At 45.8% G+C, this 18,231-nt stretch overlaps 7 protein-coding genes across 7 annotated transcripts in view; 2 read left to right on the plus strand and 5 right to left on the minus strand.

The window, feature by feature from the left end:
* Positions 1-2,104: 2,104 nt before the first annotated feature.
* Positions 2,105-3,410, minus strand: MCYG_05394 (conserved hypothetical protein; the record flags this gene model as incomplete). The annotated part of the gene is made up of 3 exons (XM_002845479.1): positions 2,105-2,190; positions 2,253-2,513; positions 2,612-3,410. The coding sequence occupies 3 exons, from the start codon at positions 3,408-3,410 to the stop codon at positions 2,105-2,107; spliced, it is 1,146 nt and encodes a 381-aa protein (XP_002845525.1).
* A 2,701-nt stretch (positions 3,411-6,111) lies between these two features.
* On the minus strand, positions 6,112-6,471 carry MCYG_05395 (uncharacterized protein; the record flags this gene model as incomplete). Its single annotated transcript, XM_002845480.1, has 1 exon — positions 6,112-6,471. One exon carries the CDS (start codon positions 6,469-6,471, stop codon positions 6,112-6,114), a length of 360 nt encoding a protein of 119 aa, XP_002845526.1.
* Positions 6,472-10,481: 4,010 nt separating this feature from the next.
* MCYG_05396 (mitochondrial 37S ribosomal protein MRPS9) lies at positions 10,482-11,482 on the minus strand (the record flags this gene model as incomplete). The annotated part of the gene is made up of 2 exons (XM_002845481.1): positions 10,482-10,573; positions 10,678-11,482. The coding sequence occupies 2 exons, from the start codon at positions 11,480-11,482 to the stop codon at positions 10,482-10,484; spliced, it is 897 nt and encodes a 298-aa protein (XP_002845527.1).
* Positions 11,483-11,842: 360 nt separating this feature from the next.
* Positions 11,843-13,428, plus strand: MCYG_05397 (elongation factor 1 gamma domain-containing protein; the record flags this gene model as incomplete). Its single annotated transcript, XM_002845482.1, has 4 exons — positions 11,843-11,872; positions 11,971-12,157; positions 12,356-13,081; positions 13,142-13,428. The coding sequence occupies 4 exons, from the start codon at positions 11,843-11,845 to the stop codon at positions 13,426-13,428; spliced, it is 1,230 nt and encodes a 409-aa protein (XP_002845528.1).
* Positions 13,429-13,732: 304 nt separating this feature from the next.
* Positions 13,733-15,427, minus strand: MCYG_05398 (NIF domain-containing protein; the record flags this gene model as incomplete). Its single annotated transcript, XM_002845483.1, has 3 exons — positions 13,733-15,190; positions 15,258-15,274; positions 15,325-15,427. 3 exons carry the CDS (start codon positions 15,425-15,427, stop codon positions 13,733-13,735), a joined length of 1,578 nt encoding a protein of 525 aa, XP_002845529.1.
* Positions 15,428-15,787: 360 nt separating this feature from the next.
* Positions 15,788-16,885, plus strand: MCYG_05399 (conserved hypothetical protein; the record flags this gene model as incomplete). Its single annotated transcript, XM_002845484.1, has 1 exon — positions 15,788-16,885. One exon carries the CDS (start codon positions 15,788-15,790, stop codon positions 16,883-16,885), a length of 1,098 nt encoding a protein of 365 aa, XP_002845530.1.
* An 815-nt stretch (positions 16,886-17,700) lies between these two features.
* Positions 17,701-18,231, minus strand: part of MCYG_05400 (conserved hypothetical protein) — a gene marked incomplete at both ends in the record, with an annotated part of 1,635 nt that continues 1,104 nt past the window's right edge. The window contains one exon of the mRNA XM_002845485.1: positions 17,701-18,184. Coding sequence (XP_002845531.1) covers positions 17,701-18,184 — 484 coding nt within the window. The remainder of the gene's footprint in view (positions 18,185-18,231) is intronic.

An 18,231-nucleotide genomic window follows, 5' to 3' on the forward strand; every position in this document is an offset into this window, starting at 1 on the left:
ATTTTCAAAACTCGAACAGAGAAGGTACGACAGCCATTGAATGCCCAGGCAGATGAAGTTAGGCTCGAGATTTTTTTTCAAGTCCATCAAGCTCGTCTATAGGTTAGACTCTGCCCCTGAAACATTAAAGGGACGTTGTCACCTCCCCCCAGGACCATGTGTGATCCCAGAGGCTAACGCTGGCCAACCTGGATCCAAGCATCGCTTCCATCTCGAAAATGCCTCAGAGTGATTAATATACATGCACCCATAAACTGTCTCGGAAACGATTCCGCTCGATGCCATAAAGAGGCACGGAGACCCGGGGTTTTCCTCCGTTTACTATCTGCCATATATGTATAGGCCAGAGCATGATGTCGCCCCAGGAATAAATTATACAGGAACTCGAGGTGGAGATGAGCTTTCGGGGTTTCCTGCCTTCTCGCCGTTAGCTTGTTGTCTCACTCAGCTCATTTTCTAGGTGGTTGGCTATTTGCACCGCTGAATACGAAGGCGCTGAAAAAAAAAAAAATCAAGATCAGGTCGATAAAATTAAATAAAAACGCAGGAACTTGACAGTTGAGGGCGGGAATTAAATTAGATGAATTCGGGAACAGGCAGACTGGTTAAATATGGGCGACCTTGGAAACAAGGCCAACGTTTCAAAGTACGCAGGTACATAGTATGTATACAACTGGAGAAAAGAAACATGAACACAAGAGAAAAGAAATTATAAATAATATATTAAGTAGAAGGAACCAGGAATACAAGAAGCAGGCCGAGTAACCACAACCAAGAGCCACATAGTTAAATTCTTAATCTCTTATGCAGGTATCCGGAGAAAAAAGAAGCAACAACTCAACGTCTACAAGATATGGACAGAATAATAGTAAGATGAGAGAATCATAGCCTTGCTGTGCAACGAAATAGCTGGGAGAGTGACTGCTTTTTGTACATAAGGGGTCCAGGTATAAACGTACGCTGTTTCTTTGCATGGTTTTTCTTTTCTCTCTTCCTCCTCCACTGTGATATATATACATATATATATATGGATATCCATCTGACAACTCCGACCTATTCCCTCAGTTCCTCTCGTCCACATAGACAAAAGGGCCCTAGGCTCCGTCCCACTCCGATCATCCAATGATATCAGTTCCCCAGTGAAGAGTAATAATATATAATGCAAGGAAGAGAATGTAACCCCAGTCTAATATTTTGTAAAGAAATGCAAAATGGGTATCTTTTATATCACTGCAAGTAAACCATAACATACCCCAGATCGAGAAGATGAGACCGTAAAACTGAAAACGATAACACAGTAAAAAAGGGTAAGAATCAAGTGTAAAAAAAAAGTAATGCAAGAATGGTGTCCAAAACGCAAAAAGAGGCTCCGCGGGAACTGGGAACTGATAAAACGCGAAAAAAAGCGAGAAAGGTCGGAAGGTGAATTAGAAGAATTCTGGTGTCGACGCTGCTCCACCGTATAAAAGATAATAAGGAACTCCACTGCAGCTTGTCCTAAAATTGATCCTTGAAAGTGTTGGTACCCCGTGGAAGAGTCCAACGAGTTTGGCGAGACAAGTCACATAGCAAAGAGCGGAGGGCGCGTGTGCATCTTGTAGCTATGTGCGTTGTCGAACCCAAAAAAAAAAAAAAAAAAAAAAACCAAGCATCCAAATGCACCAATCCGTCCGCCGCTCTATTTCCCTCTAATCTAGGACGTTGAATGGCTGATGCTTCCTCAAGGCTAGAATGCCAAAACCAATGTAAAGAAGGAAAAAGAAAAAAAAAGAAAATAGAGGAGGACGGCCGTCAGACATAGCAAACGTAGGATTATAAAAGTATGCGCTAATCGAATGAAACGTCAGGTCATTCCTGGGCCAGCGTCAACCGCTGGAGATATTAGGGATTGAGAATTCAGCCAGGAGAAGGATGACGGGTATGAATTTCATGCAGACTGCATAAACTGGGTGGACTCAAGTCGGGATGATTCCGGGCTGCGTCAACTAATAAAGCTTGGTGAAACAACTTGTTGACGTGCAAGCTTGAAATCACATTGCTCCATTCCTCACATTACGTGGTCCAATCGCGATGAGTTAGTAATCGATGCGGGCTAGAAATCAAGTTACTGATCAGCCGTTGGAAGTCTGTTCCTGCTTGGTGCACTAGCTTCTTCATGGTTCTCGAGAAGATCGAGGCATTGTCCCAATACTAATTGTGGAGGAATCAGATTATGGTACCATGATAATATTCGTGGAGATAAAGTCACTTACCACATAAGATCTCCTCTTCCCAGACCCCCATTTGATAATCAACTAAGCCGTACTGCTCCATTTTGTCACAGAGTCGGACTAATTCTCTTCCCAATTTTTGCAATGCGTCCTCGCTAAGAAGCTCCGCTGGGCGAACTCCTGTATCAAACATCTCCTGCGTTGTATCCTTCTGTTTCTGACAAATAGCAAGCCAGCACGTATTAAAATTATTCCACATATCAATTCGATCCGCGTGGAGGTCTTCTTGATCACGAACCAGTCCTAGAATCAGTTATTAGCTCAAAAATAATTTTGTACACTCTTGAATTTGCGTGGGGCCCAGAGTGCATAGCAGAACTAATGGGAAGTCATATGCTCACCTAGTTCCACGGCATTTCCAAGTAGCCACTCTGACATTTCGAGCATCGAATCGCTGGCATTTGCAAGCCGGCCAGCTCGAATATCATAGAACGCTTGCTTTAAAGTTTGCTGATAACGATTGTATGCTTCGTCAAGGTCGGAGGATCGTTGCTGAGTTGCTTCCTGTCGCTCTTGAGGTTCTGATCCAGAAGTAGAATTGAATCCTGGCATGCTCTCAGCAAACGATGTTGCCACCCCAGGCCGGCTCACTGGGGGAAGTTGAGGGAACGTTGGCGGCTGGTCCTGGGGGCTTAAATATTGTGCTGAGGCTCCCGCACCTGCTGTAGATTCATCAGGGGGGAAATACTGTGGAACTCCGAACTGGTTTGCTAAAACCTCGATGGCTGCGGACTGCCGTGGCTGGTAGTACGAAGATGGTGTCTGGTCATGGGGATTGATGTTATAAACAATATTGTGGTCATATTGTTGTAGCCGCTGCTGCTGCTCCTGCGAGGTAGACTGTTGACCTGGTTGCGGAGGGTTCCTCGAATTGGGAAATCCTTGCTGATACTGTAGCGAGCCGCTCTGTAGTTGAGAGGTATTATACGGGGTGGATTCAGGATAGTCAAACCCCCCGTAAGGCGGAAGTGCAGTTCCATCTTGAGGAGTTACACCTGTGCCGAGCGTTCCTCTTCTGGTAGACCCTGGTTGTTGCTGTCTAAACCGGTCTGCAGAGGAGCCAGGTGCGTCTCGAACTACCCGACCTGCTATATAGGAAGGGTCATACTTCTTCTGCGGATGACTGTCGCCGCCATCCATCCCCCTGAATGGGCCTGTAGTGCTCCCGCCCCACGACGGCTCGAGATGTGACGGTCGACGCGTCGGAGGCGAGATTGGTGGGCTGGCGTAGTATTCCACGTTTCTGGTTTGGGTCGCCAGCTCGACTATATCTCCGATGGACTGCTTTTCTCTATGATGGGAGGGAAATATCTTGGGATTGTAGCGTAAGCTAGAAGTAGAGTTGATCTGACTGTATCTCCGGCCTATTGGAATGGATTTGTATTCGGAGGAGTGTGGAATGACTAGGCGGATTCCAATCAGCAGAACAACAGCATTAGTTGATAGAGCTCTGCATTCCAAACTAAGGGAAGATGGTAAACACCAAAGTTGAACCGAAAAAATGGTCAGTGCCGATTCAAAGACGGTAGCGGGAAGTTCGCAGTCCAGGTGCCAACTGAAGAAAATATCCTGTAGTCGATGCTGCTAAGGCTGGGAAAGAAGTATAATGTCATAAGCTCTGTTGTAGTTATAAAAGTTCGAATCTCTAATAAGTTGTCAACTAGATCGGAGCTGAATTGTATAAAAATTAACACGATTCAGGTGACAAATAGGCAGATCTCTGTTTAACAACTGATATAACGAGCGTGGGCTTGATGTATACCAAGCAATATCCGGATGCGATGCGTAGATCAAGGAGGTAGGAATAGGAGCGGAGGCGAGTGTCGTGAGATGTAGTTGACTGACCACAGCTGCAATGAGAGAGAAATTCCTTCAAAGCAGTCCTGTAGAGGCGGGGTATATACATCGGCTGAAATGATTATTTTCAAAAGTCTGGAGGTGGCGTAATAATATATGAACCGTCTAGGATTGCTTTTTACCCAACTTCGGAACTGGTCAACTTGTCGATGTGGAGATAATACTGAGCCTTATGAAACTTAGTTTCGTCCAGCCGAATACCCCCTATTTCGCATACTCGTTGCGTGGAACGAATAATGCGAGGCTGGTTGAAGTATAAAGAGGTGAAGATGCAAGCTGGGTGGTTCATTGAGCGCTTATAATGCAAATCACGGTAGCCCAAACCCAAACTTAATGGGTAGACAAAAAGTCCAGGCACGTTGTATGCAACCGGATGTATGCCCGTCATTCCCCTCGATATCTGTTTGTATAGTCCATATATGATGCGGCTGGGTGGCCTGGATTAATCAGTTCACCTCCAGACCAATTCTGATCATTTACTGTTTGGGTAATGGATCTGCTCTGACCCAGACTTTCGGCCTGCATATTGGTCTAACATGAAATATGCTGAAAGATAGGACGGACGCGAAGGAGGGTTCGCCCAGGAGTTTAGCGGTCAACCACTGATCCAGTATGGAAGCGGTATCAACGCCACAGGGAAAAAAAGAACAAAAGGTTCCGATTTGGCAGGGTATGAGTAAGAAGATATCATTCACGATTTTGCAGGTATGGCCAAGTTTGTGATTGGTTGATATTGATGGCTTAACGGCGATCATTCCTCGATTCAACCCTTGCTAGTGAGCAGCAAATTTTTGCTTTCTGTGCAATTTGCAGGCTAATTTAAAGGCACCTTCTGGAATGTGAGAGGATGGGAGATCAGCCGATCATGAACTGAGACAGTAGTGTAGACATCGGGATACCGGCATGGTAACGAGCGAATTGGCGCTTCTCCTTCTCTTGTTAATTTGAAAATTTGGGGCCACAGCATGTCGTGGGATCCGGCCTGGGCAAGAAAAGAAGAGTCAGGATTTATTTTCTTTTGCACTCTGAAGGGGATCGGAGCAGGCATCAAAAGCAGAAATCAGGAACATGTCATAGTGGAGAATTGAATCTGGTCTGATCGCCTGACGTTAGTGCATCGTGGGCTTTGGGGGTTTCAAAGAGCAAAAAGTAAAGAAGATGAAAAGGAACAAAAAAAGAAAGAAAGTCAAAAGTCAAAGCAGGAATTCCAACAAGCGAAACAGGCGCTGTACCTCCGTTTGGAGGATCGGGTTAACCTGGAGTGGATCCTCAAGAAGATGAAGCTGGGCGGAGAGCCTTTAATTTTTTTTTTTTTTTTCCCTCTCCCATATCCACGTCCTATCAACAAACGTTCAACCAGGCACCACTTCGCGGAAGATACTTTAATTTGTTGGTTAGGTCTCAAGCAGTATTTCCAAACATGTTCTATTCGAGGACAATCAAAAGGGCTCTGCGGGATCCTCTGCTATCGGTCATCCTCCCATCTTCAATCTCTATCTATATATAAATTATGATGATACGCCTCTGTGGAGAGTCCAAATATAATGGATTCCCGAGGAATATCATCCCGAGGTAAAAGTATATACAGCTCTCCGTGCCAAGGGCCCGTTGAGCTAGCTAAAGCTCTTTTTGTTGAGATATGATCTGATCCACAACCGGCTCGTTGCCAGGCGAGATTTGTCAAGACAATTTCGGGTAAAGATAGTTTTATTCCTAGTAGCGTTTGTTAGACCATGGTACATTGTATAAGCAGAGGGCACGTGGATTTGATTTTTTTTTTACATATTTATTTTTTTATTATTTCTTCTCTTTTTTCTTTTTCTTGTCATTTTTAAACAATATCTGCCAAATTCAGACTCACTGTGGTTCAGACCCAAGTCGATCGAGGTATCAGAATCCTTTTCCTTATCACTCTTTTGAGGAGGAACGCCGGTGATTCAGCTCTTGATACGCGACATGGGTGCTAGTCTCTCCCTTGCGATGGTTAACGTGCATGCTGCGAGTACTTGAGAGTCAGCTTGGTCCAGTCCTGCCAAACATGTAGTCCCCGCCGATGGCTACTATGTAAGTGCATGTATTTCTCCATAATTATGTGCTGAAGCTGGAGATGTTGGATGTTGACGTCAAACAAATCATGCGGAGGTGGAGTGAGTGAGGCTCTTAGAGAGGTCGTCTTTTTTTCCCAGTTAGGAAATGCGATGTTCCAAGCTCCACCCGATCTTTCTTTTAATCCAACGTCAAACTGTTTCTTCTCTTCGCTTTCTCCAGCCAACAACTCCAACGAAGCGGTTGTCGCTCCAAGGTTTTCCCTGCTCGAGGAGCATTCTTCAAGCTCAAATGCCATGAAGCCCACTTCTCGACTAAAGAGCTAACCCCTGTATTCGATCTTGGTGGGCGTCCGGGATGTACGGAGTCCCCCGTTCCTTGTATGAGAACCTGGGTAGGCGTTATCCAGAGAAGTAGGTGAAACATGGTTCATGGCTATCAAGTCTTAGCAAAAGCATCACACTAAGACATGCTTATCCTCTTACGGCGACAGGCGTTTCTGTCACTCATAATGTTTAGGCGCCATGTCCACGATCTACAGCAGTGTTTCTGCTGATTCAACGCCTAACTGTCAGAAAATCGTCATATCCGCTGTACTCAGCGAAAGCTATGGCAACAAATGAGGCCAAACAAGGCAGCTGACAGCGCAAGGTTTCACCCAACAAACCGTCCATACTATGTACAGCTAGGGCTCGTCCATATAAAGCCAGTCGTGGGTTGCCAATTTGATTTTCGTGGCGGCCCGTATTTATTCCAAAAGGCAAATAAATATGTTCGTATTTTCGAAAAGAAAATAAAAGAAAACGCCGACAAAGTGGTTGCAGACCAATTCACTTCTCCTCTCCCTCTTCTCAGATCAACACTCTCTCCAACCTACCCCGTATATGTACATACATATGGGGCACGATTCCCTCTACTCATAACCTTGTGGGGAAACTCCTCCCACGCTCAAAGCCCATCACCATAGGCCGAGGACCCACAGGATTTTAGCGAATTCAGGAGCACGTCATATCATACTTGCGAACACAGCCCAAAGTCTGGGGCAGGAGTTACTCCGTAGTACCCCCTTTGATCGGTAAAACGGCGGCTTGAATGACTAAATATCGACTGGTTTAGGGTCAAAGGACTGAAGATCAACAGAACCTCACCACACTGTTATGTCTCGTTATATTGATTAAATCATAACTGTTGTCTTCGCTAATGCATTATCTTACCCAGAATGATTAAATCAAAACAACCTACCCGTCAGTAAAAGCAGCCTATTGCTAACGATATTATTTAATCTCCATAAGAAGTTGCCTCATCTCAGTACGGAGTACACAACTCCACGGCGAACACTGGCCCTTAGGTCTTTACTCATCCAACCCGGAGATTGGGCCTCCTCGCTCTTTTTGCAGATCATCCATATTACAAGAATCTAGAATTTCGAGAACATTTCTCGAAGCCTCAGGTGGTCATTGGGATATAAGCTGGCTTCCAGGCCCTGTGTCAAGTGTCCTCATCACCGTACATCATATCACTCGGTTTTGAAGAAGCCAGCTCCAACCCCGCATGAGCTATTCAAAGTGGCCGATGGGCTCTCTTTCCACACCCAGTATTATCCTATTCTGGCTGAATGGTGCATACACGAACAGCGCTTACACATAACTTAGCCCACTTGGGTAGGACCAATGGCGACAATCAACGGGAACTCCGACTGTCCTTGCGTACATTTCGATTGTAGCTCCTTCGTACCTGCATGGAACTGAGTTCGCGACGCACTACTGGCCAAAGTGGTGTACCAAGCCACTAACTCTAGCATGCATTTACCTTTCAACAAAAGAATCTTAGGAACAAGATATTCATTTTCTCAATTTGGAGATCTCACTTTGCTATGTTACCGATTAACTCCCCGGTACTTTTATTCCCAAACTCTTTTGCATTTTTAGTATGATCTAAGGCCAAGCGTCACTCCATCCTCCGGATATCCGTGTGGAGTACCATTCTATTTCCTCCACTCATATATTGCCTGGTCCTAGTACGTATCTGGACACGGATTGGTCCCTTGTTGGAAACAATAAAATTTGTTGTAACTTGCAGCCTTGCTTGAGAAAGACAGCCATATCGGAAATCAACTGCCGCTTACCAGTATCTTCTGGACATCCAGGAACCGAACCTCTGCCACATCCCTCAATCTTCGACAATTTTCAGAACATTCTCCAGCAGCAAGGTTAACAAGCAGTGTGACTTGGGCATGGGCGGCAATAAATGGTGAGTGGTGGCTGCAGCAGCTACTTTGTACAGTTTTTGTCGGTATTTGCGCCTTTCCTGTTAATTCGTTTTAGTTCCTGACTTGATGACCTGAAGAAGTGAAACACCCCTGCCATCCGTAATTTTGAAAGGAGAAATGCAAGTAATTTGAACTGCAGTTAAAGCGGGCATTTTCCCACCGCCTCGCCGAAGCGGCCTGGCTTCACCACTTCCATGAATTCTGGATGATGGTACGGGAGATATCCAAGCCGACCTGCGACGTTAAGCGGAACCCCTTTTGGATGAGTTGAAACTTAGAGTTAGTACCAGTTCTCATTGTTCTGCTACTTACTCATATATACCTTATATGAATGATGGGGCATGGCGGCGATTGCATCAAGATGAGAGCTGATGGACAAGGGCATTAAGGCACGCGCCCTTCAGAAGAGTGATCTGAGTGGAGGTTTCAGAGCAAGGGTTCCTGAACCGGAAATATGCTCCGCGGTCAAAAACACCATTGAAATGGCATTTGTTGCAGCTTGCTTTTTTACGCGCTTCTGGCTCCTTTTTCAATTGCTTTAAGATCTCTGGGCTGATTTTGGACGTGGCATGGGGCTTTGCGCCACATTTCAGTTCGATACGAGGTTAATGCATTGCAAGTAACACAGCAAAATGGTTGTGATCATCTTGCTGCATTGCTGATCCAGCCATTGACAGCTTTCGTCTTTCGCTTTCGGGAAATATTAAACGCGGCATTTATGATACCAAAGATCACAGCCTCATATAATACTAGATAAGCTATGAAGTGCAATAGCGCAGTGATACTATTACTCAGGCTTATATGCCTGGATGGCAGATACGAAATAATATTATCGATCGCCATTTCGAACATAAGTCTCTGTTCAAATTGGCAAGGAAAAAACAATATCAAGCGTATTACCGTAGTGAATATGCGTCTGCCCTGATGCATCTTCTAGGTTTAATATGTATACAGATTAATGGATACTGCAGCTTAGCGCGGAGAGAAAAAGAGACGTTAGCAACTATTGAATCGCGGATGGCTTCCTCCCGAAGCCTCACCTGAACTGTCGCTGGTGTTATCTTCCAAATACTGCTGCTATTTTGGTCATGCTCCCCATGCATATACGATACCCAAGGTTATTCCCGAGCTTTCGGGTATAGGCTTAAAAGGCCTTGCAGCTTTCAGGTTGACTTTAAAATCTACCCGATATTGATCTTACGTGTCTTTATTTCCATGTCAATTTCCTAGCGCTCTAGGCCACTCCAACACGCTAATATAATGGATAGTAATATACCTATGACTAGCATCACTGTCGTAATTCTTTCTTTTAACATAGTCTCTATTTCGACAGTGGTGGTTACGGCAGTTAGAACTGCAGTCTGAGCAATGGGTTAAGGATCTCAAAGAAGACCCCTGTGGCTAAAAGTTTACCTACGAGCGTAGAGCTACGCGTAAGCTATCCTTTGACTTACGATGTAACCTGTAGGTTCAACCCCATTGGGTCTATCAGCTATGTTGGAGACTCTGAGCCGTTTAGACACCTATGCTTCGAACGGGGGGGTGCTGATATACCTTTAGAATGGAGCTATTTGACCAACAAGGGCTGTTTACCCTGTGTGCTCCTAGATTCTTGCTCATACGACTTAAAATTTCGCGAAGGGGCAAGATCTGGGGACGTATAGATCTAGGAGAGGGTTCTTAGCATGGAACATCTGCAGATATGTAAAACGCATGGCATTATTTTACAGTTATTGTTCAATAATATACCGCATAAGCTGAAATTATCTGTAGAGAATAATGGCTACATATAGTTTACATGAAAGCCCATTCCACGAGCATTGTGTCAATATAATGTTATGTGTGTTGAACTATGAGCTTAGCAAACTGGAAGTGGCAATAAACATAACTAATACCAATAAAGAATCGTATTATCCAAGTCGTCTTTAAGTATACATAATGAGTAAAGTACAGTTGTAAATGGTTAAGAACCTTTGCGGGAGCAACGTATGCAGATGGAATAATAAGCAAGCAAACGTTGAAACCACATTTTTTTTATATCACCGTTTGACCCAGGCAGGCATCTTTCTTGCCTTGAGTTTTCCTGGTTTCTTTCTCTCGACTTGACGGGGATCGGTTCTGATAACTCCAGCTATTGTGTAGAACAAGGTTAGTGCATGTTCATAAGTGGTACAGAAATGAAAAACGTCTTAGGCTAATTCAAGCATAAGAACATCGACTGGAAGGAGCTCTTACCTCTTCTCAAAGCAGACTTGAGACCGGGTTCATGAACAAGGAGTGCCTTTGCAACAGCAAGAGTGACCGCTTCGGCCTGGCCAGTAACACCACCCCCACGCGCAACCGCGAAGACGTTGTATTTATGCAGTCGGTTTGTAGCTTTCAAGGCCCACATGGCACTCTCCCTGTCGTGAATTCTGGGGAATACTTCCGAAATCGCCTTCCCATTGACCATAATTTGACCGTCCCCTTCGACGAGATAAGCAGTCGCATGGGCAGTCTTTCGTCTCCCCATACCCCTGGCTCGGCCATTCTCATCAGGTTTTTTGGGAGCAAGTTCCCACTGGTAGAGGTTTCTTGGCCTCGAAAATTCAGCGATAAAGTCCGAAACTTCTTGTGGCATCACATCCTCCTTGATCTTGTTCAATACTTTTAAGCTTTTCAGCAATCTCGCATACCGCGAAACAGAAATGTCTTCATTGATTTTCGACAAGAACTGAGTCCTGACCAGCCACGCTATACGTGGCGCTTCTCTGGGGCCGTAGGAGGGCAAGTCCACGTATTTGGCCCGTAGATGTTGAAGTTTCAATTCGTAGTCTGTGAATTTGGGGGAGCCGGTAAAGTAGGACGGTGACGCGGGTAGCATGCGGGTCGGTAGTCTGGTGATTTCGTCTAAATTCATTGGAGGAGCAGCATCAGATGTGCCATCTGAGGGAGCGGGAGCAACGGTCGAAAATGGTTGATGTCGAGCTGCTTCCGGTTGCATCAAGCACCGAGGAAACCGGAAAGCTCGAGCTGCAAAAACCGGTCTCTGCCAGGCCATGGTTGTGACTGACGAGCCGAGGACGAGGTGAGATGTGATTGATTGACGTAGTGTCGGGTCTCTTCTTCTTCAGTTTCTCCTGCTTCCTCGCCGTCTTCGTCGCTCTTCGTTCTTCAACCAGAAAAGTTCGTTGAAAAACATATCACATGACTTAAATGGAATAATGATATTCCGGGTTCGGAGAAACATTCCATAAGGGGCGCAAAGTGGGAAAGCAAAGAAGATTTTTCTTCCTCTCGTTTTCTTTTTCTTACTTCGTTTATTCTTCTCTCTTTTTCACCCCGCCATCTTTTTTCTCTTCTCTTCCGACCATCCAACAAGCCATTGGAAACAGTGCGACTTCTCTCGAGTCTGCCCATCATGTCCTTTGGAAAGATCTATGGTGTTATTGTAAGCTCGATCCCGGTTACAGCATCCTCACCGTTCTCTCTTGTTTGTTTTTGTTGCGAGCAGTGTAGCTCACTTGCTGACCCAAAGACCACGTCCAGGACAACCCACGCGTTTCTGCGTGCCGTATAGTAGCAAAGGCCAATGACCTTGAACTTGAGCTCGTCGAAGCTATCCCCGGTGCTACCACTGCTGAGTTCCAGAAGATCAACCCTCTCGCTAAGGTTCCTGTCTTCGTCGGTGCCAATGGTTTCCTCTTGACTGAGTCTACGGCCATTGCTGTCTTCCGTAAGTTCCCAACATGGCTCCCCTTTGCATCCTGTTTTCATTTCTGGCTTCCATGATGAGAAATTCAATACTATTTTCAGTTATCCCTGGCATAATCCATACTGTGTTGACTTCTTTAACTCTGATTTTTCACCTAATACTCAATTGAGAAATGACATCCACTTTTTTGGTCTGCTTTCCTGCTGACCATTTCGTTAGTTGCCTCTCAGAATGAGAAGACCACCCTTCTTGGAAAGACCAAGCAGGACTATGCCTCCATCCTTCGCTGGATGTGCTTCGCCAACTCTGAGATTGTTCCAAACGTTGGAGCTTGGTTCCGTCCCATCCTCGGCAAGGAGCCCTACAACAAGAAGGCTGTTGAGGAAGTCTCCGTCCGTGCCCTAAAGGCATTTGATATCCTTGAGAAGCACCTCACCAACAATACCTTCCTTGTTGGTGAGCGTATCACCCTCGCTGATATCTTCACTGCTAGCCTTTGCTACCGCGGATTCCAGTACGTTCTCGGCAAGGAATGGCGTCTGTCTAACCCAGCCACCACCAGATGGTACGAGACCATTGTCAACCAGCCAGTTTTCAAGGCTGTAGTACCGAACCCCCCCTTCGTTGAGGAGCCATTGAAGAATGTCCCCCCAAAGAAGGAGGAAGCTGCCAAGCCCGCCCCTGCCCCCAAGGCCGCCGCCGCTGCTGCCCCAGCAGAGGAGGAGGAGAAGCCTGCCCCAAAGGCAAAGCACCCCCTTGAAGCTCTTCCCAAGCCATCCATGATCCTTGACGACTGGAAGCGCAAGTTCTCCAACGAGGATATCCGTTCGGTTGCCATGCCATGGTTTTGGGAGAACTACAACCCTGAGGATTACTCCTTGTGGAAGGTTGATTATAAGTACAACGAAGAGTTGAAGATGACATTCATGTCCAACAACCTGATCGGTAAGCATTCCATATGACAACCCTTTTACGATGCTAAACTCTAATGATTCGATGGTATAGGTGGTTTCTTCAACCGACTTGAGGGTTCTCGCAAGTACATTTTCGGAGCTGCCTCCGTTTATGGCAAGACCAACGACTCTGTCATCCAGGGAGCTTTCGTCATTCGTGGCCAAGACCACGTTCCCGCCTTCGAGGTCGCCCCTGATATTGACAGTTACACTTTCACCAAGCTTGATGCGAGCAAGCCTGAGGACAGAGCATTCGTTGAGGACCAGTGGGCTCAGGACAAGTCCATTACCGTCAACGGTAAGGAGTATGAATGCACCGAGGGTAAGGTTTGCAAGTAAACTTTCCCTCCACGGCCGTCCTGAAAAAAAAAAAGACGAAATGAGAGATGAAACGGTATCCGGTAAAGTAAAAGCTATTAGGTGCATGTTCATGATTTGTGTGTTTTGCCCAGGACCTTGAACTTTGCCAAATATTAACGTTCATATGTCTGGCTGTTGATAGTTCATCTGTCTACCCTAATGTGAAATGAATTTTAAGTTATTCACCAAACCAAAATACCAATTGGCTGCGCATACAAATGATTATTTTCTTTATCTGTAGTCTAAGCCTCCTTGTAAAAAGCAATGGAGCTCCGCCTTTTACTCATGGCTTGCCCATGGGCAACGCAACTCCGCCCCCTATAGACGTATCCGACTCTGAACCCGTATCATTACCCATATCATTCTGCTCAAGGTGTCTCAGGGCCTGCATCTCTGGTAAATCAGTCAAGGGTAAGACAGTCGAAGGGTCAGCCCTTGTAGCAGACTCAGCCGCCCTGAGCTTGGCCGCAACTCTTTTAGCGGCCCGTTTCTGGCCTTTGGTTAGTTTCGGCTTATCATCTTTCAGCTCTTTGGGCCCGTGAACAGAGGCCCTCGTCAATGTCGGGCCCGCAGCGTCCATGGATTGATCTAGCTGTTTATTCTTTGCTGAATTTGAATCTGTCTCAAGGGATTTCCTCGCCGCATTTATCAATTGCTCGACGCTGAGGAATGGGGGAGTCTCGGGCCTTGCGGTAGTGTCCTCTTCTCGAAGAGGGGCGGACTCAAGTGCATGCACATCAAGGGAAGAGAGTACCAGCTCCTGCTCCCAGAATGCATCTATCTGAGTGATGTCGCCAGCTTCATCCAGAATTCGCTGATTCCACTCCCTCAGCTTCCGGCTAACATCCTTGTGGCGGGATAATATATCCAACTGACGCATGACGATAGTTAAATTCTTCACTTCGTCCACATCAGGGTCGTCGGTAAATTCCGGTATCTCAATAATATTATGAGGCTGGGCAGCAGCTTTTAGTCTGCTGTCATCAACGAGGATTGTATTTGTTTGATCCCAGACTTGGCCTTCCTCACCAAGGATCTGTGGAAGCTTCTTTTTCTTCCCTTTCTTTGATTTGATGTTGGTTTTTGCTGTCAGTCTTGGATACTGGGATTGGACATGTGCGTTCTCCCACACTTTGTCGAGACGTTTATATACTTGGACTTTCTCCCGGTACTGTCTGGCGGTTAAGTCAAGGTCTCTCCGTGACCATACCCCAACTAACTGCTTTTTCATTTGCTTTGATAGCAGTTTGTCTAGAACGTCAGTAACCGTTTGTGGCTGGGAGCTGGTCCAAATCATAACTTTAAAATTATCAAACAGATATCGGAGAAATGGATCCAGGCCTGGGCGCTTGGTGAATTTGGGAGGGAATGTACGGCGTTTTCGGTAAATTAAGGTCCCGTTCATGTCAAGGATAACAAGGAGTGGCTGTTGTATGTTGGCAGTTTCGGGCTGGAGGTTAGCTTGTGCAAGGTACTCTTCTACTGGGGTGGGCGCGACAGGCTGTGGGACGGGAGAAGGTGATTTCTTGACACCGGTGGATTCCTGCTCCGCATGCGCAGGAACAGCATTATTTATAGGGGCATGCTGCGTAGGGTTTGCGCTTCCACTCCAAGGAGGAATGTATGGTTCCGATTGCGCATGCTGATTCTCCGATTTGCTCGATTGCTGTAGCTCTGACATGATATGCGTCTTCGGAGTAAGGTATTTCTTCGAGCGATTTAACTGAAAATAATACCCAGCCTGATAGTTTTTAATTTGTTAATAAATTGGGCGGATATTGGTGCTTTTGCAGATGCCATTAACTCACCTGGTACCCAGAACGTCCTAAAGGACAAGGGCCAGAATGGAGTGAGGGACGACCAAGTCTAACACACCAAAACAAACGACAATTGGATAACGAAGGACAGAAGCCAGAACGGCCCTTGAACATGGCCGTCGACTTGCAAGACCCTGAAAGTTGTAGATTCGAAACTTCATAATTTATGAACTTCTGATATAAAGATAGAAAATCACGTGCTGATAAGAAGGTAGTTATATTTACAGAAAAACCAATGTGACATACGTATACAAATATTACCTATAAAGAAACATGGAGAGGCCAAAAAGGGCTCCGTAGAGAAGAGGACATGACTATAGAATTATAATAAAAGGAGGCAGAGTTATATCTGTTTATATATGGAAGGAGAATGAAGAATAGATAAGCCGTCACCGCCTTTGATTTGGCGCGGCAGAAAAAGTGGCAGAAACTTTTCTTTTTTGCAACTTTTTTACCGCCTTTGACATCAAGAAGAGAAGAAGAGATTAAATAAACAACTTCGGTTTACTTATAGACGAGAGATGTCTTTGCTGGGTAAAAGGATTAGGGCGCCCCGAGAAGATGATGATTTACTGGACGAGGGGCTCTCGAGCTCTGAAGAATTGAACTCCGCTAGTGGTGGGGATGAAGACGGAGAGCTGGAGGATGCAGAAACAGTACGCGTGCCATTTTTGATTTACGACGATAAAGAATTGCTGGAAATAGCTGACTTACCGCCCATTGGACAGTCAGACCTAGAGGACTCTCCTTCCGAAAAAGAGGGAGAAAATGATATCGAATCTTCGCTGTCGCAAATCTCATTCGGCGCTCTCGCAAAAGTCCAGCGGTCGCTAGGGCCTCTGAAAAAAGGGTCAAAGAGGAAGCACAGAGGCCAAGAGGAGGAGGAGGAGGAGGAGGAGCAAGATAATGGAAATACCAAATATAAAAAATCCAAATTAGACGCCCTGAATGAACTGCGTGAACGGATCCGGAGAGCAAAGGAGGGAAAGGCTTCTAAATCAGGCCAATCAAAGGACGAAGAAGCAGCAGTCAAGAAACAGAAAGAATCCCGGCTCTCAAAACATGCGCCTGCGATCCAATCAAGCAAGTTTGCGGTTAGTCGCCGGCGTGTTGTTGTTGACGGTGAGAATGTAGCCCAGGTGAAATCGAGAGACCCACGTTTCGACAGCGCGGTACAAAGCTATAGCCACAGCCATCGACTCGGATCTCATTCCGATCCAGCAGCAGCTAAGAACTACGCATTCCTAAACGACTATCGAGATGCTGAACTGAAAGAGCTTGAGGAGAAATTGCGTCGAGCTAAGAATGAAGATGAGAAGCAGCAGCTGAAGAAGACGATTACTTCTATGAATGATAGGAAGAGGGCGCTTGAGCATCGGGATAGAGAAAGACAGATTCTATCTAAGCATCGGAAGAGGGAGAGAGAGTTGATTAAGGAGGGAAAGAAGGAGAAGGCATGGTTCTTGAAGAAAGCGGACCTAAAGAAAGAGGCTCTTAAGGAGAAATATGAATCAATGGGAGCCAAACAAAGACAAAAAGGCATTGAGAGGCGAAGGAAGAAAGTAGCTTCTAAGGAGAAGAAAGAAATGCCGAGGAGTAGAAGGATGGTCGAAGGGTGACGATGACACCGGTGTCCCTCTGTATATGATACCCATATTATATTAAGGTAGCATTTGTGATTATCAAAACTTAAAGCTGGGAATCAAGCCCAACATCGTTGTAGGTTTTATTTTCAATTAGTTACGTCGTCTGTAAAGTTCATCTATGTAAACGCACTGATGAAGAGACTTGAAAAATGCTTGTAAAATAAAACGGTATCTGAATAAGTTGCTGACTCCTCCATCATTAATTCAGAGCAGGCATGTGATATAGTCAGTCCATAGGAGAGGTGAGGAATAGTGTAAAGAAGGGAATCTGAGTGGTAGGAGGGCAGGGGGGGAGTAAGAAGAAAAGATATATATGATAGCATTAGTCCAAGCCAGCATCCATCCCAATCATGAATACCAATATTATGCCACACTTAAATGGTTGAAAAATGAACTGCGTCAGGAAAATAGAGTAAGGAAGGGGATCTCAGATATAAGCACCAAGACAGGGTGATAGGAGGAAGAAAAAGGAGATGAAATGGCTGAAGAAAACGATGGAAAGAAGAAGTAGAAGTTGAAGAGGCCGTCATACGCATCCACAGTAGCCAGCCCGTGAATGGGCATTACGGCACTTAAAAAAGCAGAAAAAAAGTAAAAAGATGAAGAAAAAAAAAAAGCATCAGGGAAGAGTGGATGGGTAAAGAGTGGATGAAAGGTGGGATGAAGAAAATAAGAACGTGAGAGAATGTACTCCGTCAAAAATGGGAAGCTGGTAGTGATACCAGGCAAGTATAGTCACATAAAGAATAAATGAGTGCAAGGCAACGGAGTAAAGGACGGAAATGGCCTTATGAATGGAATAAGTCCCACGCACGAGCGCATAAGCTTAGGAACTCTTCCTTTTTCCTCCGTTGGGTATCAGGCGAGTCTCGTCCTGCCCCGAAGGGTCCGTGTGAAGTGGGAGGAGGCCGGTATCGATGTTCGGGGCCACTTCCAAGAGGTGGGCTGCCGTGATCTTGCTCATATTCGTTTCTAGTGCGTCGACGAGCGCTCGACGTAGGATATCCAAGTGATGGTTGATTGGGGTACTGGCTACTGGATGATCCACTGCTGGTATGCGGTGGATGATGTTGTTGGTGGGACGAGTGCCCTGAATTAGGGCCATCACCGTTTCCGTTGCTGTTGTGGATTCCTGGTGGCGATCGAGGGCTGCTGGTCCTGTTTCCACTGTAGTGTACGATTCTAGGGAGAAGCTCCTCTCGTCCGCCCGCGAGCTCGTGGACCGCCTCCTCTGCAGAGCGGTATTCTCGTGGTCGTTTTGTCGATATTGCACTGGCGGGTTGGTTTGCAGCTAGGTTGGGAGAAGGAAGGGGCCCGTG

The sequence above is a fragment of the Microsporum canis genome, genomic scaffold, assembly GCF_000151145.1.
Source record: "Microsporum canis CBS 113480 supercont1.5 genomic scaffold, whole genome shotgun sequence".
NCBI lineage: Eukaryota > Fungi > Ascomycota > Eurotiomycetes > Onygenales > Arthrodermataceae > Microsporum > Microsporum canis.